At 38.0% G+C, this 23,084-nt stretch overlaps 1 protein-coding gene across 10 annotated transcripts in view; it reads right to left on the reverse strand.

Moving 5' to 3' along the window:
- Positions 1-23,084, reverse strand: part of ESRRG (estrogen related receptor gamma) — a 578,835-nt gene that overhangs the window by 222,113 nt on the left and 333,638 nt on the right. For 2 of the 10 annotated variants that reach the window (XM_048494162.1, XM_048495012.1), the window contains exon 1: positions 11,667-11,766. The exons of 6 other annotated variants lie outside the window; for them this stretch is intronic. In XM_048494162.1, the coding sequence (XP_048350119.1) occupies positions 11,667-11,764 (98 nt within the window). In that variant the 5' untranslated portion in view covers positions 11,765-11,766. Of the gene's footprint in view, positions 1-11,666; positions 11,767-22,763; positions 22,834-22,869; positions 23,054-23,084 lie in introns of those variants that run through there. 2 more of the 10 variants (XM_048494243.1, XM_048494677.1) reach the window with 2 other exon arrangements.

Raw genomic sequence — 23,084 nt, forward strand, 5'->3', positions numbered from 1 at the left:
CAGAGAGAGAGAGAGACAGAGACAGAGACAGAGAGAGAGATCCCTGCAGCCCAAGAGGACAGGACACTAAACTGCAATTATTTGTCAGTAATGCCATCTAGATTTGTGGTACCAGTAGAATGAACAAACAACAGAAATTCAGGGGGGAAAGGTTAGTGTGGTAATAAACAACACAAGCCTACAGTTTTAATGATGTAGATTCTAGTCAAGTATCTACACTTTTGTAATAAAAACAGCTTTGAAAATTATTCCAGGGCAGACTGCAAAGAATACAGAACCTTGTAACTTTGAAAAAGAAGGGGTTTATTCTGTATGTCAATAGGACTCTACTACCATGTATATTCTACATGATATTGCTCAAATAGTAGCTGCGGCCTTACTGGCTTTAAAAATAAACATAAAAGCAAGTTTGTATGATAATGAAAAGTAGTGGGCTTGACAAGGCCTACTCTTAAGGAATCCAATTTCAAGCAAATCTACGTAGTTGGGATATCAAGATTCTCAGTTCCTTTTTTTCTACCCTGTACTGTTCCAGAGATGCATCTTGGAGACGGCTGAGGAATGAAAAATATTTCCCTCTCATGGAAATGTGACACACCTGTGCTCTTTCATTTTCTGTGTCATAAAAACTGCATTAAAATAAAATTTTCATATCTATTAAAAATGGGAAAGTAATGTTTTAAAAGCACCACAGGTAAAGCTAATATGCCAAATGTACACAATATATGCCTGCTTTTTTTAAGCAGGAGTACTATGGTTGACCTTAAGTTATCCACTGTTGCTGAATTAGGAGAAAAAATGGACCCAAATGTTTTGAATTCACCAGATTTTGGGAAGGTAATTAAAAAAGGTCAACAACATTCTTTCATCTACTTAAAATATAATAATATATTCATTTGTATGAATATACCCAGAGATATGTTTGCTGCTTTCTAATCAGCTATTGGATGGAAAAATGAATATCCTTTTGGACTGCAGTGAATAAAGAGATAAAACACACTTTGACAATGAAATTCCCTCTTACAATAAATTTAACCATAGATGTATTGGAACTTTGCATGGCGTATAATGCTCCCAGGATACTCAAGCACTTATAAATTCTTGGTTAACAAAGGGCACCAAAAGCTCTTAAAAAGGAAATATTGTATTTCTGCTAAATTAATGCCTCTAAACATTAGATTTCATCAGCTTCACTTAGACTAAAAGTCCCAAAAGATTCTCCTCCTGAAAACAGTCTATATTTTATGGTCAAACTAGGCTGAGAGCTATCTAAATCTAGATAAAACTCATTGGCTCGTAATCTTCCCATCATCTATACATCTAAATCTATATGCAAATGAAAGGCTGTCATGCATTAAGACATTCTAAGGCACCCAGGAATGAGAGACACTCTCACTGCCTCTCCTAACCCACCACCCCACACACCCTGCCTTCTCTCGTTTTCTTTATTTACACTAGAAGTACCTAAATTATTCACTCTGCCTTCTTTTCAGACTGAACATTCTTCTGTTGAAGCTTGCAATGAGCAATTGCAGGAACCAGATGGACACATGAATGCAGCAGGTGGGACAGATGGCAGACCGCCTTGTCTGATGCTGGCTGCCGAGACTTGCGCTGTTTTTTCCTTCCAGGTATATTATCATCAGTGTAGCAGAAAGGGGCATGCAAGAAAGGTGTTGGGGGGGGGGGATCTATATACAAAACTGTGAGATTTAGTAAAATAAATGGCCAGCTGCTCACTCTCCTTTTTTAACCAAATGCATTTTAAAAAAAATATTGCAAGTCCACATCTTCTCAAAAAGAAGCTCTCACAACTTTTCTCCTTTCACTAGTATGCCGTTCAGAAACACCGATATGAAATAAGACAATTTAGCCAAACATTGGATGCTTTTGAAACTAAGTCAAAAGCAATTCATACTGTGGTTTCCAACTTCGAAATACATTTCTCCAGTCACAAGCTATTATGCATTCTATGGTGTCAACTGATCAAAGAACTGTTCTGGGTTTCTGCCTGAAGACATATTGCTTGTTACATGAAAACCCCAAATCCCCATTGATTTCATTGAGTTTTAGGGACTGATTTAGCCCCAGCTTTCAACTCCAAAGTATAGGTACAGCAAAAATATGGCTTAAAACAAAGCAAAATCAGCAGATAAGGCAATATTCGAGGAAATATGTATGTAGATTTATAACATGCATTTTCTCCATCAGCTCTTATCTCTTGTATGTTCCTTACTTGATTATTGATACCATTCACTTTTACCTGACATCCATATATTTTGTCCTACAAAAAGGCATATTTTCCCTTTTGATACAGACATCACATACCTCACCTTTTCAGATCCACTTCAGCACCTTAAAGACAGTCATTATTAAGGAATTATGCTACACAGCTACAGCATACTCTTCCTCAGTGCTAATTCTGTTGTGTCTATCTGGTGTAACTCCTAAAATGAACAGCACTTGTAATAATCTTTAGTGTAAAAGAGAGATTTTATATCACTTTAATGAGATATAAATTTCAAGATACGTAATAAAGATTTGGACTGAAGTGGAAGAGGAAATAATCCACAAAGAAACAGGGTTTGACTGTATTAAGACCAATATTCATGTGTAGCTGCATTTTTTACTTGTCAACCATTGTGGGGATCAGCAGAGCAGGAACCTACCAAAACCTTATTTTAAAATTACAGGTATATGTCCACCTGAAGCAAACAAGATTCTGTTTAAGCTCTCACAAATTAATGTACTCATATACGATTTCCAGACTGATTTTGAGGCCAGATCAGCAGGCATTTTAGATAAGCTTCAGTGGAAATAGCAAACAAGGCCTTTCTGCACAGACGAAACTGGTATGATGTCATGAGCTAGCGGCAAAAAGATGGCGTCACAGCAAAAAAAAAGTGTTATACCTTGCGGCGGAGGTGCACAGCCATGCCATCGCGAAAACGATCAACTGGCGCGAAGCTGCTGTATTCAAAAGTCGCTCAGGAACAGAGGTTTTTCAAATATGTCGCTCCGAGGCCGCAGCCATGCGAACCGCCACCATGGAGTCAGTGCCAAAAATGGCGACTGCCGAAAGCCAGCCCACACTGGTGTCGGCCATGTTGGGGAGGGAGAACCATTTTGGCGGCCATGGTGGTGAGGTCAGCAGCGGCAGTTTCAAAGCGCTCTGCTTCGAGGCCGCCTGTGTGACGTTTAAGAGTCACGCACACCCACAGATGTGCAACCGCCTGCTCGAGCACCTCTCCCAGATCCATATCGCCTATGCAGATGGCAGCTGCCCGCATGGTCTCTGGTGGCACTGGCCAAACAGGGACAGACAATAGATGGGAGGAAAGCCGATGACAGATAGGGGACAGGCGCCTCGGCCAATCGCGCTGGTGAACGCCCGTGACATTTAGCCGACGCAGCTTCGCCAGTGCGCAGCCATGACAGGGCGCAGCAAGACGCTGCTTCCGCAGTGCTCCCATTTGAACCGCTGTGGTTCTACAGGGCCGTACACTCTGTGCGGCTTAAACCTGGTAAACTAGATGCTCCGCTAGAGGATCTGACGGCTGCTATTACTGACGACTTCACAACTATCTTTTTGTATGTGCGGAAACGGCCAGAGTTAATGGGGGAAACCCTACCAGTTTTTCCCTACCAGCACTCTGCCAGCACTTAATAGAACAGCCAGGAAGAAACAGAGTGGGGGAGGATGATGTTGCATGTCATGGCAATGCTCTAAGAATTTTCCAGATATTTACGGTTTTTACCACAGGGATCATGGGAAATCCTAGCACATAGCTCAATGTGGTGGTGTCTCTTACAGGTTCCTAGCCAGAAGTGACATTGCAACCTCACATGAGGCAATTGTGCCAGTCTTTGCTGAGAAAAGGATCCTATTGCAACTGGGAGTGGCAACCCTGTAGACAAATTTTTAAACACCTACGAGCTGATGAAAGTGGTGAATATTTAACAGTTTGTTTCTAGGGTTGCCAACTTCCAGGCAGGAGCATGAGATCTCTTGAAATTACAACTGATCTTCAGATTAAGGGTATGCACAGATGTGTTTTCCTGGTATTTTGGGAAATTTAAGTTTAATAGTCCAAGAATTAAAAAAAAAACAAAGCCAAATTCTTATATAGGTTTTTTAACTTTTTGAATTTTTGGGGGGTCTATTAAACCTAAACCCAAAAAAGTTCTTGCTGTCTTCCAGCTGGCAGCAGAATTGGTAGTGGGTCCAAAGCAATCAAATCATGCTGGAAAAATTTGCCATGATTTAGGATCCACTTTTTGAATCCCTTTAAATGGCTGCTTTGGGGGGATTCCCCCCACTATACAGATAAGGTATTTATTCTGTTCCGATTTTGCCAAATGCACACCCTTACTTCAGTCTATATAAATTTATTCCACTTCTCCAGGACCATACTGCTGCTTTGGAATGTGGACTGAACAACATTATACCCCATCAGGATTGCTGTCCTCTCTCCGGCTCCATTCTCAAATCTCCAGGTATTTTCAAACCCAGAGTTGGCAATTTTATTTGTTTCCCATTAATGTCAAGGAAGAAAGAATTCAGAAATTACTTATGCCACATTAAATAATCTGTAGTGAAAATATGTACCACTGCCTTTTAAAACAAATGCAAAATGATAGTAAAACACCTTTAATCGTAATAAAATTCACAAAGCCACATGCAGCTTTTTGAGTTGCATACTGTTCTTAAGATGGCAATGTTTGCAGACTATGACTGCTTCTACTAAGAAGCTTTGATTCTATTTGGCATCCAAACTGGAGTGTTACACAGGGAGGACATCCACACAATAATGTCCTTTTAACAGTCCACTTTCAGAGTTCTCCCGTTTGGTAAAATCTTACCAAATCTGATCAGATTGCTATGATTTTTTTGAACACTGTATGTGCAGAAAGTGTGCATTAGACCCCATGTGGACACCATCTTCCTTGCCTCAGTCATCCACGGCTGCCATGTTACACTATGCCACTGGAGGGCTTTTTCACGCTTTTAAAAAATGTCAATTGTTATAGAACAGTGATGGCGAACCTTTGACACTCCAGATGTTATGGACTACAATTCCCATCAGCCCCTGCCAGCATGCCCAATTGGCCATGCTGGCAGGGGCTGATGGGACTTGTAGTCCATAACATCTGGAGTGCCAAAGGTTCGCCACCACGGTTATCGAACAATAATATTACAGTGATGTACTACCATGAGCAAGACCTGGAGTAATGTAGTGGTTAAAAGTGGTAGACTTCAATCTGGAGAACTAGGCCACTCCTCCCATGACGTCTTCTGGGTGACCTCGGGTCAGTCACAGTTTTCTCAGAACTCTGTCAGTCCACACAGAGGCAGGCAATGGCAAACTACCTCCAAAAGTCTCTTTCCTTGAACTTGATGCAGCATTGTCCAGCAATCAAAAACAGGCAGCCATGTTGATCAGGGGAACACGTTTTCTCAGCAACTTTTTTTGTGAATTTTCTTCTAAATGGAACTTTTTATTTTAAAGTAACAATGCAAATGACCCATAAAGACAAAAAAATAATGAAAACGTTTTAATGATATATAACCACAAGGAAAGAGGAGACTTCTCATGCACTACTGAGTTCATCTAAAAGAGGAGTTGTGAAGGTTTCGTTTTCATTACTATTATTGTGTAAACTAGCTTTAATATAATTTATGGTAACTGACACTGATTAGTCAGAGAACTCTGTTTAAAGACAAATAAGCTCTGCTGGTGGTGATTTATGCCAACTTTTAAGTGGTTGAAGACATAGTTTTCAATGAGCTTGCCCAGTTAAATTTATTTAGTTCAGAAAACATATAGGCTCAGATACAAAATAGCACCAAGTTGCTTCTATGGACTCTCTGGGAATTTTTTGGGCTCCCTTGCTCACACTTACTAAAAAGATATCCATGAGAATTAAGAACTTTTTGGCAAAACAAACTGCAGCTAAAAACCCAAACGTACAAAGTACTGTGAATATCAAGATACACTCTTTTGATTGCAACAATAGTAAATAAATAATACGATTGTTTTTCTACTAATAAAATTATTCAATGAAGCAAATCTGGTAAAACCAAGTACGCTATTTCTCCCTGTTTTTGTTTATTTTAGTCATTGGCTGTATTATGGGATAGTATAGATATAAAGAGAGTGTGAGAAGGTAAACATTTCAGAATGCCGTTTTACACAGATGATACTGTTCTCTATCCATATAACACTTGCTTCATGAAAATAAATTAAGACTGTTATGCATACATTCCTTAAATGCAGAATGCTGGACTGGGACAAATATGTTAAGAAATAGCAGCAGTGGGATTTAGGTGGTTACCACTTGTGGGGGGCTTGCTTTGTTTCTTCTTGCTAGTGCAGTAGCAGATTAAGCATAATGGTTACAAGGATTCCACAGTTTATATGCTTTAGTCCCCCAGCGATGGACACTCCACCCTTCTTCAGAATACCAGGGACTTTGCAATATTTTTTTAAAACAGGAGTTGGTTTTTATATCCTGCTTTTCTCTTCCTTTAAGGAGTCTCAAAGAGGTTCACAAACACCTTCCTTTCCTCTCTTCACAACAGACACCTTGTGAAGTAGGTGGGCTGACAGAGTTCTGAGAAAACTATGATGAGCTCAGAGTCCACTGCTCCTGTAGAGGAGTGGGGAATCATAAGAGTCTACTGTTCCTAAGAACAGTAAGAGTCTACTGCCGCAGAAGGCCATTGCGTTCACATCCTACATGTGAGCTCCCAAAGGCACCTGGTGGGCCACTGCAAGTAGCAGAGAGCTGGACTAGATGGACTTTGGTCTGATCCAGCTGGCTTGTTCTTATGTTCTTATGTCCTCTCTGTGATACTATAATATTGTTATATATAATACTATATCAATATGCACAGCAAATTCTCCAAATTCCCACCTTTAATTTAAAAATAAAGTACCCCTTACCAAAGAATGGGATGGTTGTCCTCTTCCAGGGACTGCACAGCTTTAGAAGGGACACATATGGAGTGGAGAGCCAGATCAGCCAAATCAATGATGGCAATCAAAGAGTGACAGATGTCACAAGCAGATAGCCCTCATATCCTCATTTATACAATATGATCTATACATCCTTATGTTCGTTTAAAAAAAAGTAAGTCTCTAGACTTCCTGTTGCACATATAGGCCTGTCTCTTTATATCTCTGCAACTCTTTCTGTTTAAACTTGTTTAAAAAATAAAAACTGGGAATTCAGAGAAACTTGTAAGCATATTAGCATATCATTATATTTATTTAACACATTTTTTTCTTTTAAAAACAATAAAAGCCCCATACCGAGGCAGAGAATTGACAGAGTTAGGCAGAAGTATTGCAGGAGTATTATTTTATGAAATATATTATGAAATATGCAGGAGTATTATTTTAATTGTTAGAAGGTTCTAAGCTGGTTTATTTTAAATTGTATTGTAAATGCTTTGGTCAAAGACTGTAAATAAATCTTACATTAATTGGCAAAAAAAATTGACAGAGTTAGGAAAATGGGTGCAATGGGGTGGCAAAATATAAAATTTCCCACCCATATAGCAGTCATCCAGGACTTTACTGTAATCATTTCCAAAACCTTAAGAAAACCAGGTTAGAGAAAGATCAGAGGAAAGCTGGAGAAGCCACAGGAGGCGCACAAATTCACCAACATACTCTAGGTAAACAGGAAGGAAAAAGAAAACTACTTCACCAAAGCACTGAACACAAGGCTGATAATACAAGTAGAAATGGCCTAGGTTACCTACAGTTTACAAAGAATACAAGTGTCATTGTCTTGCCAACTTTAGAAATGTTTTCATATTTTTTATTCCATGGTGGCAGATTTCAAACATTCTATAATACGCTCATTAACATAATACCACCTATTTTTAAATATATATATATATATTAAATATATATATTAAATATATATATATATATATATTAAATATATATATACACACACACACGCAAGGAAATTTTATGGGAATATAGACTTAGAATGGGGATGTTGAATGGTATAGTATAGCTTGATCTCATCAGAGCTTGGAAGTTAAGCAGGGTCAATACTTGGATGGGAGAACATCAAGGAAGACTTTACAGAAGAAGGCAATTCACCGGATAGCACAGGAGAGAATCCCACAATTTATGAAAGTGGGGAAAATGCAACTTTTGTCTTTGCCTTCACAGGGAAAACGAAGGACATGGTGTGCATTATTCTCTTATTGGGTTTTCTTGATCCTCCTCCCACCCTAGTTCTACAACTCTAGTTCTACCACCCTTCCCCCACCCTAGTTCTGCCATTTCAGATCAATTAGAAGGGATTTTTTTATTTTGTTGCTGTTGAAGTCAGGGGCCTATCAAAGGAGCACAGGACCCCACTAGCAAAGTAATGCTGGACCAAAGCAGCAGGTGAGCGGCAGTTCCATCACTACATTATAGAGTGAAGGACTTCTCTTTAAACGTATTTAACATAAACATTAGCAGTCAAGATTCATTGCTAGAACTTCTTCAATGTGGCAAAATAATACTGGACTCCAGACAAAAGACCCCCCTCCAAAAAAAGCACCAAAAAGGGGGCTGGGAAGAAGCATGCAAGGCAGTGACAGTTGGACAAAATGGCTGATCAGATCCGTTCAACTAGGGACACTCTGCAGCAGGAAATTCCCCTGCAAACAGAAAAACACGGGGAAACCTCATTGCAAAACACACAGCTGTGCTACAAAAAAAGGTAAGTGCACAAACAACCTTAGACTGTCTTCTTCTACCACATGCACATGGATGAAAATGTCTTTTAAATTGGAATAAATTTCTGTTCCAATTTGCTATAAAATATACTGGTCACTACTACTACTATGTGGCTGGAGTTCTGCTTTCCTTGTGATATGAGTGAAGGACATTGTTCCTGGACACTGTTAGCAAGGAATTGGGCACACTAGTTTCCTTCTCCAAAACTACAAGTTTATTTTATGTGCTTGTTGTGAAAGAAAATTCCCAAGAATACTGTTGCTTGCATGCTGCTCAGTGCTATACAAGTATACTTGGATAGAAGTGCTACTGAGACTAGTAGGTTTTACTCCTACAAATGTATAACTTAGTCACATATTTATCATATTAATTTCTACAGCTTGAAAAGACCCACTATTACTCACAGATAATGTTTAAAAGCATTCTTCTTGCCTGACAGATGTGGGGGGGGGGGGCAAAGAAACTTTGTATTAGGTTTTTTAAAAGTTTTTTTCAATGCCACTTTCAAAAAGTAGATGTTTCTGCTGAGTGGAAATAGAGCCGTATTTTTAAATTAGCTGCATTGAATCTAGATACCATAATTCACCAAAGTGCACAGCTGCCACTATTGGGGTCAGCATTTCAAAGACGCTGAAACTCAGTGGTCCCTACTTTTCTCAATGGGAGCTGCAGGGTGCACAGCAATTTCGAAAACCTAGCTGCTGTGTTACCAAGCACCTACACAAGACAACTGAACAATTTCCGAAATCTAGCTATATATTCACAAGAATGTCGGGGGGGGGGGGGGGGTGCCTGAGATTATCAGAAAACTGACCTGGCTTAGAAATTTTTGTGCTGAGAGAAAACTACAAAGACTATTTGTGGGAAAAAAACACTATCTCACTTTAAATATGCATTTTCCTGAGAGACTAAAATTACTCGGGTCAGATAAAATACTAAGTTATTATGAGGAGGTAATGAGGCTGATTCAGAAATTGTCATGCTGATATTCTAGATAAACAATAGCAAAAATTCAGCCCACTCCTGCACTGCAGCGCAAGGGGGAAACTGCCAATCCCTCAAACAAATGTATGTGTAGTCATACTTACCTGTACATGGTCAGCATACCAAGTCCTACTTTTTTCCCAGAAAAGAATTCTAAATTATATACGTGTAGGAGAAAAAAAAACCTCATACCAAAATAAAATCCTAAAAAAATAGTTTATCCTTATTTAAAATAGCCACATTTTTAAAATAATATATTCATTCTGATGACTGTGTTTCAGCACACAAATCTGTTATTTCATTTTAGGAGAGTATTGCAATGAAACAGAATACAACCCTATGCCCAATTCAAGGCCATTTTTCCCTTAGGACACCTCCCTCATCTAATAGTTTAAATAAGCTTTGACCTTTTCAACATTTTTTTTAATTTTTGAAAGGAAGGTATCATACTGCTATTCTTTCCACTACAACTGGGCAGTTCTTTATAGGTTTTAAATATTTCTACAAAACAAAAGATGCCTGATTGTGTATGAATAACAGTATCAATCACACCACAATATGTTTTATTAATATACATTATTTCTAAACTGCCAGCAACTCAACTTAGACTGTAAAAATACAAAAATACCCCTCCCATATTGTAAATGGTTCCATAGTCTAGATTATCTGGGAGAAACTGTACACAAAAGGAAGAGGAATAGAGTGCTATAGAGATTACTTACATCTATGCAGCAACTGAGCACGACAGTTTCATTTACACACAGAACCTCCTGGACAGCAAGTTTAAAGTAAACAGGGAATTGTATCCTTGGCGCATCCGGAAGTGTTTCCCTCGTATTTGACTGTCCTTGTAAAAGCAAGGCAGGGGTTCTGTTTTTAGTGCACACTTTGGGGCAGTGTTAATCCTGTTTTATGTTGTTCACACCTGCTGCTGACTAGTGACCTGCTGATGGTTTACGGTTTGTACTGCTGTAAGTGAATCCCAACTAACACCGCCTAGATAGTCAACAAAGCTACTCTGCGGAACCAGAAACAAAAGGAGATCCTAGTTCAGTGACTTTTGAAAGCAGCTTGCCTCACACCCATGTGTGTAATATAAAAAAGTAAAAGATTTGCTCAGTGTTATCAGCAAAATTATATCCCCCTCAAAATACTACTAGCTGTCGCTGTGAAGACAATTTAAAAAACTGATTCAGCACAAAGACTTTGATCCTATTCTGCATAAGAAATTTGACTCACTTCCATTAAGAAGTATATACTTAAATAATTTTGAAGGGCAATTATATATGACACGAATTGATAAATCCTGATTTTTGTTTGATGTGGTTTGAACATAAAAAGAAATGGCATTGAAAGTTACTGTGGCATTTGCACTGCTGCAAATATACAAACCCCACAAAAACTCAACATTATTTTCAACACCATGTTAGCTGAACCTGGTTCTAAAAGTTTTCAAATATATGCAGTCTTCTGTCACACATAGGCGAAAGTTTTAAAGTTACATAAACTGAAGCGTGAAAATCCAAATAAAAAGTCGCTAAGTGACCCCTAAGTTCTTTTAAGGCGCATACCACTTTAGCAACCGTCACTGAAATCAGACATCTTTCACTAATAATTAGATCAGTACAATGAAGGGGAGCATGCAATATTTGTTTACTTGTGTCTACCACGTTATGATGCCTTGGCAGGCAGCACACGTACTATTTTACCAGCAACCCCTATGTTTTCTGACTGAAAGCCCATGTTGTCTGGTCCTAGTTTTCTACTGCCAACAAAACCTGCTGAAGGACAGGCCTATCATTTGTTTCATCTATGTTTTTTCACAAGGCACAGTTACTTATCAAGCATCTAAATTTTCAAAATACTGTTCAAAGGTTTTGCATATTAAGTCTGTTTCTGCCATAACAAGGATTATGACATTTTACTTACTTCCACATGGTTCCATTTTCATGAGGTAGCGAACCACCAGCTTCACAACTGATTGATGGGATCCATACAGCATTGCAGACTGAAGCTAGTGCCACCATCAGGACCCAGACAGCTGTCTGACATTATCTTTGATGCAAACCCACTATTGTAGTCTGCACAGGGGGCTGGAAAGTATCTGCGCAGTCTCTTCCCAAGGCACACTGCAGCAGCAGAAAGAACGGAGAAGCCTTCTTTAACCCATTTCCTAACCATTTTATCCCATGGAAACCAACTGAGGAGCAACTCTATTCAAATGATACTAGTAGATTTCTATCCGCCAACACAAAGATGAAAAATAAAATAAACATGTTTGCAGAAGCCAGAAAGGGATCTGACACATAGAATCTCTCCCATATCACTACAGAGATTGCGGTTTAGAATCCAGTCCTGAACCCACCTACTGCAGGGCTGGATTCTGATCTCAATAGAGATTGGGAGGGATTTTCAGGTATGTGTCAGGTCCATTTCTGCCTTCTGAAAATATGCTGACTTTATTTTCACAACCTTTTGCAACTTCCTATTCTGTCAAAAATTATACACTAAAAGAAAAGGGCATTTCAAAAACTCACATTTTCAAAACAACTGAATCATATTATGGAACGATAGATCATATCGTATAGATACACATTTTATCCATGATGCCATGTAGTAACTTACCAATCATATGTTATTTGTGCCTTACTGTTGATTCCCAAGCTATGAAATACAATAGCAGCGTGCCCCTGATGCCTTCAAGCACTGCTTCCAAATACACCTGCTTCAGGAGAAGTTAAGACTACTTTATTTTGATTGCAGTGTTTTCCTCAGGCAGAGAATTTTATTTCAGTTTGAATCTTTAAACCATTACATTTTCAGTGATGCATTTTTATATTTACAGTTGACATCTTCACAGAAGAATGGAACCTCTGAGCAACAGCTCTAAAGCATGAAGTTTGCCTCAAGTAACTACTTAAATTATTTTTCACCCAAATGGAGTCAGTTGTTTTTTAGCTAAAATTTGATAAACTTTAAAACTGAAGACCTTTTTGTTCAATAAAGGTCTCTTCCTTCCCCTACTTCCCACCAATAAACTTGCCAATGAAAATATATATTTTCCCATACAAAAAGCCTATTGAAACCCAGAAAAGCTGAAGAGGTTTATCAGCTGTCAACATTTTGCTCTTAAAGTTCCCGTCTCTGTTAAAGGTACAAAACAAGGATGCCTTGATTAATCTAACAGTATTGACAAAAGTGGTTAACCATGAGTCCTCACCTAGAAGGTAAATCGAAAGCTAAAAAATCCTAAATCAATCTATTTAAGTTGCTTGCAGAAACCATTTTATCCAAGCGACAGCTGTGAATAATCAGTAGTAAAATTAACTGCTTGCATGAAGAGAAGTATAACATTAGACTATTTTGTCAGAACACGCATAGAATTTCTAAACTTTATCGAGTTCAGGTTTTTCCCCAATGCCTGGTGTTTTTTCAAAATCAATTGTGGAGACGGCTTGATCTCTCTGTTGCCCCTCTTAAGGGATGCCACTGATGTTCTCTAGACATTTGCATTGTGCAATTTGAGCCTTTTTAAATATGGCATGCTAAAATGAAAGTGTAAGTTCCAATGAAAAATAGCTGCTAAAACAGAAACAAACATCCAGAAAATGGTGATATGGGGCTAGGGGATTCGTCAAACATTCAAGGGTTTTAGTTTTAAATGACTGTGGTAAGAATTAAATTTCTGGTCTCAAATAACAATGAAAAGGTAGATACATCAGATCGTGAAGTAAATGTTCCCTTTTCTAGGTTAGCAGGTGCATTTAACATAAAATAAAAATGCTGAAAACTTCTAACAAATGCCTGAAATAGATGTACTCCACTTAATGTACTCAAGGTATTCACCTGATTTTAGTTAAGGTAATAAGTCCTCCCCTTCATTACTGCATACTCACAAGTACGCTACTATTCAATTTAAATGGAAAAAAGGCATGACATGTCTAAAACATTTACTTTTGCTAATGTAAAAGTGTTGGCATTTTGCTCCATTCCTGATAAGCTGGTGCCAGTGGAAGTGATTATTCTTTTCTTATTCAAAGCATATCACCAGTCGAAAGCACTCTCAATCTTATCAGGTGTATGAACAGCACATTTACTGAAAACAGTTTGTCCAGCTTCTCTCTCTTTCTGCCAGGCTATCAGATAAATTCAACTAACTAACTGTATTTACACACAATCAAACATAAACTGTATCTCCAAAGAACTGCTGACTGATTTCAACATGCCACAGGTTTGCTGCTCAATATTGGTGACACAAAAAATATCAGTAGCATGTAATTACAACCAGTTGGAGACTTCCATAAAACCAACACTGACATACAAAGCAGAACATAAGTGATGAAACAGTTACAAAAGAACCTTTACATTTCTAGTATAAAAATATCTACAAAAATAATGTTCTGATTTCATGGTATAAACGCTTTCTAGTATTCTACACATCTGTCTAGTTGTTGCTTTCCTATGAGTTCGCAAACTGCCTTAAAGTAATCTTTTTAATCACTGATTCACAATTTTTGAAAAGCAACCACTTGCAGTGAGGTTTCTTAAAAAAGATTCTTAAAAAGGCATGTCAAACTTGACAGTTAGTTACACAATCCTTGCCCTATAGATATTTTTCTGTGTGAATGCTTCCTTCCCCTACTTCCACCAAGTTCTTTGGCTAAACAGAGAACAAAAAAAGGGCAGACATTTGAACCCATCTTGCAATTCTGCCTCAACTCCAGGAACAGAATCAGCTATCCTCTAAATTTGTAGGAAAACAATGAGTCAAATTAAGCCAAGTGTGCTGTGCAATCCAGTTGATTGTTGCTTTTCCATCTGTGAAGCTATGGTCCCCATGACTGATGGGACAGGTGTCACTCCTACTAATGTAAACCAAGGCATTGGATGCTCAGCTCTCGTTAATGTGACTGAACTCCCCCTGAAGATTACCAGCACCTGCTGTAGACAACCAGCCTCTAATATGAGAAAGATGGTGTCCGGTAGCTTTTCTTTAGATACTGGCAATTCTAATTTCCAATGCTGCTGCTTCTGGGAACACCTAGTTCTTTTTTAAAAATGGTGTTTCGTGCCATGTCAGAACATTTGATTATTGCACTAGATAAATGGCTGTTATGAGGATACTTTACACTGTTGGAACAATTATTTTTAAGAGAAGCTATATTTCATTAAATTCTATGCCAGGAAACATCTTTTTTTCAGCAAGAACTCTGCCTAGTCTGTTTTGATTCACTACAATTATTTGAACATGTGCTATTCTCAAAATCAATTACAGTTATATTTTCCAGTTTTTCAAATGTACTGCATTTACCGGAAAAGAAGACCCTGAATGTAAGATTACCCTTCCTAAAAGTGCTATACTCACATAAGAATTTATTATTAAACACGTAGGTAACTTGCATGTGAATTAAAATGACACCCTGCTCTTTGAATAAATATAGCAGTCTTGTGACCTTTTTTAAGACTGCTAAATTTCATGTAAACAAAGTTATACTTGTTGGTTCACTAACCAAAATGGACCAAGCTTGCAAAAACGAATTCCTGTGGTGTGTATTTTGGACATAATACCCTTTTCATCTCACACCACCTGGGAATATTTAATAAAGAAACAAAACTTTTCACTTCAGATTCAAAATAAAACCTTCAACAAATTCTAAGAAATTATGAAGCACAGAAATGTCTTAGAAACAAATAAAAGAGGCAGTGCTGTATACATACATAAATGTCAATCTTTGCTTTCCTCATTCTTATCTATAAACAGAGTGTTATTTTAAATAACAGTTTGAAAAAAGAATTAGTTATCATGCTATATTATACACATTATCAATATTTCACTAACCATTGTAATATACCAACATGCAAGAGACAAAATATTTAAAGTAACAGACAGTAGGGATTCCCCACCCAATACTATTTGTGTTCAACGAGGGAAGAAAAGAACAATATCCTAGGAGTAAGAGCAGAAAGCATAAAACACCCCATCTTCTCTTCTTCTTCCTACCCTAGGTTCTAGTCTACTTTCCTTTTTATGCAGGAAGGAATGGAACTACCGGTATTCTTGAGTGTAGTCACATATTTCATGTGTAGCAGCAATGCATCTCTATGGTCTAAGGAGATACAGTTTGAATTTAGGTTGTTCAGTTTTTGCAAGGTTTTCCATATATATTTTTTGCTACAGAGGCTGAAAACCAGCATCAGTACACACGCAATGTGTTCTAATTCTAACTAGCCACAGCCATCAGTCTCTGATCACACCTATTAAAATCTCTTTGTAGCCCATGCAACATCTTGCGACAGTTTGACCAGTTGTTTAAGGAAAGGGTGTGTGACAGAGCAAAGCTAAATCGACACATCTGTGATACTTCTGATGCCCCTCAGCATGGCTAATATTAATTTGTTTTCTTTGGCTAGGTAAGTGCTGCCAAAACGTATTACACATGGTATGTAGTTCCAATCACAATGATGAAAAGGAGATGTGCACTTTTGTCTCACGCAAAACATGAAAAGTCACAGAGGAGTAAGTGAGAGCGCAGTCAGCTTGCAAACCAGTAATGGTGAGAAAGACCTACATGGACTTTGCTTTAACATTTACTTCCACCTGGATTTTGAAGGAAGGCCCCACTGATTTCAATGGCTTGAATCCAAAGAGCTCTAGGAGAAGACTTACCTGTGGTTTTTGCTGATTTCCACATCACCAGCTTGCACCCTCCCTCATATTCACCAAAAACTGGCTGCAGATAACTGAGGGACTTCCCAGAGGGATTTTTTGGGGTGGCAGACAATGGGAGGAGAGAATAATTCCCCTCTGCACGCAAGCAGAGTGCATTCCCACTCATACAGCAAGATCTTTGGATGCAGATTTCTTTCCAGCCACGCATTCTTTCAAAAGGAGCACTAGCTGGTTGTTTTCTCAGTTGTTCTCCTCAAATTCTCAGCTTTACAGTTATTAAGGACAACATCCCTTATTTCCATTTTTAAAAAATCTCTCCGACAATACTGACATGCAGACAAATACACTGCCACAATATTTTATTATGCTTAAGTAAATGTCCAGAATTCAGCAAAATATATAGATTGATTTGTTTGAAGGCTTAAAAAAACTTTTGTTAAAATATAATTCTGGAACACCAGTTCAATGATAGCCAAACTCACAGGGAAATTAAACTAGAGTTTAGTGGTGGCTTGAAACTTACATGATGTATTCCAGCATAACATTTTGGGAATTAGAATTTGATTTACTAAATCGGGGGGAGGGGAGCGTATGTACATAGTTCTGTTTGTAGAGTATATGGTAAAAATAGGTGTACATTTTAGCAGAATAGCTATTTTCCCCTTTTACAATCATGGCTTTAGTGAATCCCCCCCTCCCCACCATACACAAACCTTATACGGTATACACATTAGTTGTCTAGAAACCAATAATTAGTAGTGGGATAAAACCAACTGTCTTGTGTGGGGCGGGGGGGGGGGGGGTTGAGGAAAAAAATCTAGGTAAAACTTTACTTTCAGGACATTTAAAAAATTAACAGAACTGATTTTTTTTTTAAAAAAGATGAACCTATTGATAGTACAAACATGCTCTAACCAAAGAAGACAAGCATTTCACAACTATCAAGGAATAAATTCACATTAATGGCACAGATGCTATATACCTCTTAAGCTAATGTTGCTTTCTTAATTACAATAATTCACATCTATCCTGCTAAATTAAATGGGATAATTCTATGCTTTTAGTTTCTCTTATTTTAATAAAACATTTTTAGACTTTTAAGGAAGGATCAGATTTTAGGCACAGTGATTATGCAAACATGTCATGACCCATTAAAGATAAAATAATATGTATATATATGATTTGGAAGCATTGGAAGGAAATTCTGTAAAGAATTTTTCTTGGACATTCCAAGGATGTCCAAGTTCAATGCAAAATATTAAGAATGGGAAAACAAAAACAGACGTATTTGATGCATTTAATACTGTATGTTTATACTGAAATGGATTTCCAATTTTATTTTTAGAGAGTTATACTTTTTAGCATTAAATTAACCCTACATCATAAAAACTATGTTTTAAAATGCAAACAAAATTAATGGCTTGTGTAACTGATGAATGCAGAAGTTCATACTATGCCTTCTGTTGTACAGGAATATGGACATGAAATGACGGCAAGTTGAAATATGTATTCAAAAGAAGTGCATGAGTAAATATAAAAGAAATTCGTTGAAACCTGGTATCTACATTTACTTCCTTTCTGAAATGTTACCAGAATAAAGGCAACAAAAAGTTTAGAAAAACATTTACTGACATATACTGTATTTGGTATATGAATAATTACAATACATTTAATATATACCTTTCATGAAAAAGGCACATATACATAGTCACTATTTGCTATGATTTAAAAAAAACCCACATAATTGTTTTATGTAAAATCTTAATAAACATTGATTACCGACAGTCAAGACACTAAGGTAGAAAAAAAAGCAACACCCCCTACCACCTCCCCCCCCCAAAAAAAAGTAGACAGCGTGTAAAATGAGGATGTCAAGTTACTAGAGACTGCTGGTTGTCATTCCAGCACTATCAAACATATACACATGAGTATGATTGGAGACAGAGAAGCTAAATATTTCACTGTCAAAGTATGTCGAGAAGCGCAATTCATTTCTCTCTCATGTGCTTTAGGACAATGACAATTTAATACAAGGCCAGTGGATGTAAAAGAGATAAAAACCAAACCAGCCCAGCATAATCACATATTTCCTCCTGAGAGCTTGCTAGGGCTAAAAAAGCAGTAGGTAGAAATCAACATTTTATTACACCCTCCCTCCCATTGATGTATTATGAAGCACAGTCCAAAGCATAAGCAAACAACTGAATCACTTTAAACTTCCAGAGGGATGTAGGCTGGCTCATTTCACCACAAGTTGCTTAGGTCCAGTATTCAAGCATTTTACTGACTTAGAGCAGGCTAACAAGAATATTTATAAAGGGGCAAGGGTTTGAAGAGTGTCAATAAATATCAGTGTTGTTCATTTCTATTTGTTTTTGTAAGGACATCAAAGCCAAAAGGTCACTGTGCATCAGGAACGGTCAATACCAGGAAGTCAGCCAGGCTATTTAAGAATTCTATTATTAAAAATTAGAATGAAGCATCAAATTATTACACTTTAATGTTTATGCACTGCTGGGCTGTGCTTTAAAGGAGAGATTTCAAGAATTGTTTTTTAAAAAATAACTACAGACAAGTTACCTTCTGTGTTTGATGTATAGCACTAGGTATTTTAAAATTAATTGCAAAAGTGGGGCTTGGCTAATGAGGCGGTCCTTATCTTGCCTCAGCAGCCCAAGCGGAAGAGGGTGGGGTTTTTTTTGCGGGCTTAATATGCTTTTCCTTTTTTTAAATGCCCAAAGTGATATCAAAGGTAACTTCATACCAGACGAAAAATAACAAAATTCATCTGCTGAACTGTTAGCAAAAAAGCTATCTTTTCTTGGGGAAAAAAAGATCTCTCTCTTCAGACTTAATATTCTTGATGTTTACAGAAACTGACTAATGTGTTGATATAATTTAGATGTCTGAAGAATCAGTTTATCGTACACCTTTTTAATACAGGAATGTCTTAAGCAAAAGACAGCTTTTTATATGGGACAGCAAGTGGGGAGGAGGGAACATAACTATGGGAAAAAATGATCATCCATTCAAGAGAATTAATGGATATTCACAAGGGCTTTGCTAATAACGCAGGTTAATTACTGCTGCAACAAACCAGGCTTAGTAAATAAAAGAGCAGAACCATAAACACATTAAAATGAGCAACCATCACTAAAAAAAAGGGGTCAGGCCCAGCAAATAAAAAGCTATCAGACAGCCATTTCGGAATGAGATCCTTGCACGCTTTAGGAACTTGCAAAAAAGGTCTATGAACAACAGAAATCCAAACAGGGAAAATATTGGTGGGTGGGTGGGGGACTGCATAAAAAGGCCCTTTTGGGAGTACGTACAATGGCCAAATATGAACAACAATCCATTAATTCTCATGTTATCATGCTTACATTTTATGTGTGGTTAGGCTAGGGAGCACACTTTAGTCTTGTCATACATGTCGGTTCCATATTAAATGAATACACATACACTTACCCACAGATAATTATGGGACAACTATCACTTCCATTATATATGGAGACTTCACACCAAAGAGAGTACCCTTACCCAGATCAGGAATGTCACTCCCCCCCCCCAGGCCAGCTACCCCTCCCACACTTCAAATACTGTGCATATTTTGAGGTGAAATTGTAATGGAAATAAAAGGTATGATGGACAGGGAAGGGGAACAGGAAACACATGACGACCTCCATTAATTTTCATTAAAAAGCTAAATATGAAAAAGTGCAGTTTCTACAAAACAACTCTCAAACAATATTTTTAATATATTGTGAAATGACGATAGACCCTTTCATGGCTCAAGTTTCTTTTGTCTCCCAATTTCTTACATTAAATGTTATTTCTTACATTAAATGTTCACTACAGAAATTTCTGCCATCCATCCTAAGTTTCTTGGTATCTGAAATTTTCTCTCATATAGAGTGAAACACAGGGATAGGGATATTGTTTTAGATAATATGTACAGTAGCTCTGTCTCCCCACATTTCAGCACTTCTGCATTTTAATAGGAAAAGCATGGAAAAGGTTGAGTGTTTAAATTGATGAAGCAGACAGAGCCACATAGGGAAATATACACAGGGCACAGAAGTCACAAATCTATTTGCCATTTTATGCCTAGAATTCAGAGATCATGTTTAAATTTACTAAGCTGGTTCCTCTTTCTCCCCCTCCCCTTCCCTTTTTTGGAGCGTTTCAATTGCCGTCCCTTCTTCCAACAGCTGTGACAACTGTTAAAACAGTCAGTAAAATTAAGTCCGGTCTATAATCCTTTAGTCAATGTTACATTTTAATCAGAGGTTGGAGATTTCATATTATGAGCACACCGTTTCATTTAGAATGATTAAATTGAGACACATATGTCTAAATCAGCAAATATATTTATTGCGTCTATTTGGTTATTAAGTGATATTGGAAATTATTAGCATTACAGTTTTGCTGAAAAGGCAAAAGCATAGGTCACAGCTGGCTTTAAGTTTCTGCATTCTTTAGCACATACTATCCAGATATCAAAGCATACCTAATGATGGTCAGGCAGAGTTCTGTGTATTTCCCAAATGTTCTGTCAGTTTTTAGTTTGATGCTTTCCCCTCATATTTCACTATGAACTGGAAACCCTTGAAGTCAAATAATCTGTAACTTTTATCCCATCCTATAACTATCTCCATAGTTCTGTGTACATCAAATGACACAAAGCCAAAACATAATTACTTGCAATTACTAGCCATATTAATACCATGTAAGGCTCTGCAGTGTATTATTTGAGAGACGGTGGGGGGGGGGAGGGAGAGGGAGATATGTGTTGCTGGCCATTAGATAGTTTTGCCTGTCCACTGACCCACAGATCCATCCAACACTATATCCGGAAGACTTTTAGCAGAGGGGTGGTGGTGGAAGCTAAGTGTATGTGAGGGAGGTGTGTGTGTGCACACATGTGCACGTGGGGTGGGAGAGAGAGAAAATAGTTTCTACCTTCCACTGGAGCCAAAAAGGCACATGCCCTGATTTCATTTAAATGCACCTACTTTAAGAGGCTTATCAAAACTAATCATTCAAATTAGCTCTAAGAAGGTAAATTCAAGAAAGCTCCTTAAAAAAAGAACATCTCCCTAACTTTAGAATCGCTCCCCTGCCACCTCCCCCACCAAAGACTGCCTCCCATTTCAACTTGGAGCAGTGACAATCACACTTAATACACAGATTAAGAGAGTTTAGACCACAGTGTAGATAAACTTACTGACTACTGATCTATAAACTCAGTCAGTGTTTATTTACTTTCTTTTGCAGGTGAACTAGAAATCCTGCTCCTTATCTCTCTCCCCCCCCCCACACACACACCAGTTTCCCATTAGTAAGCTCTTTTATTGCCGGTATTGTTTTTCAGCATCCTAGGCACTTTTTATATCAGTCTTAATTGCATCTAGCAGTGGCAATGTACAGACACTAAGGACAGCTAGTGGGCATACACCCACAATACACTGTCACCTGCTTGCAGTGTGACAGTACACATTCTGCTTTATGTAAGATGAATCAATGACAGCTTCTACATTGCATGGTTATGCAGTCCAAAATTAAGTTCACAATCTGCCTAAGTTCTAGAGAGCTTGAATTGTTTGTGGATCCCCTCCTCCCGCATTGCTTCCAGAGATTCTGGAAAAACATGCATTAACATTATAGAGAAAGAAATAAAAACTCTATGAAATTGGCACTAAATGTCCTGCAAGGACACAGTTTTATAAAATAGGGCTTTGTTGTGTGGGATATATAAGGCAAAAGTGAAAAATCAGTGAAGAATTTGTAAAACACAACATGCTGCAATATCAGCAACATTACAATATTTTTAAAAAGATGATGTCAAAAAGCACAACACCTACCCCACCCCACCCATTTAACAGACTTATTTGCTAATAAAAGACTGGAACCTTAGCTTAGACCTTAGTTACAGAGCACTAACCTTAAAGTGGGGCTAAGCAGCTGGACTGTTCTTTCTCCCAATAGTGCATGGTAAGAAATTTTCAGAAATATCCAATTTTTAATCAGACTGTAAAGGTTTTTTATCTTGTTTGAAAATATATCCTTCTTAAAGTATTGGGGGGGGGGGGTTGGAGAAAATGTTATTTCTGAAAGGTCTATTTTAACAATTCACTCTGCATGGGTGCCAAGTGCCTATTCTTAGTACCTGAATAAGAAGTGACTGTCACTGACACAGCTGTTTTCCTGACAGTCACACTGCTTCGCCTCCAAGGTAACACTGTCGGGGAGAACAATTCTCCACTTACTGAATTAACAGATAAAGCAGCGCGCAAACAGAGACAAGACAGACACAAACACCCCCACTCATGCAAACAGAAGTCAGAAGGCATTACCCGAAAACAGCGTTAACGTTGGCCGTTGTCGCTTTTTTTCCATAAAAAAAACAAGTGAAAGAAAAAAAAGAAAAGAAAAAGGGGGGGAGAGAAGAAAGGTACCTACTCTTCTTCGTAGTGCAAGGAAAAAGACTCAGGAAGGCAAAGTTCTACTGAATCCATGTGCGCGCGGCAACCATTATTTGAGCACCCCCAGCTATAAATCAAAGTTTCCTTGGCAGAGCACAGTGCAATTAACACCAATGTTCTCCGGGTGGCAAGCCTACGGGAGCAGCCAGTTGGGACCAAAAGCTCTCGCGCTCGCCTAATCAAGGACTTAAA

This window comes from Sphaerodactylus townsendi, linkage group LG01, assembly GCF_021028975.2.
Source record: "Sphaerodactylus townsendi isolate TG3544 linkage group LG01, MPM_Stown_v2.3, whole genome shotgun sequence".
NCBI classification, from domain to species: Eukaryota; Metazoa; Chordata; class Lepidosauria; order Squamata; family Sphaerodactylidae; genus Sphaerodactylus; species Sphaerodactylus townsendi.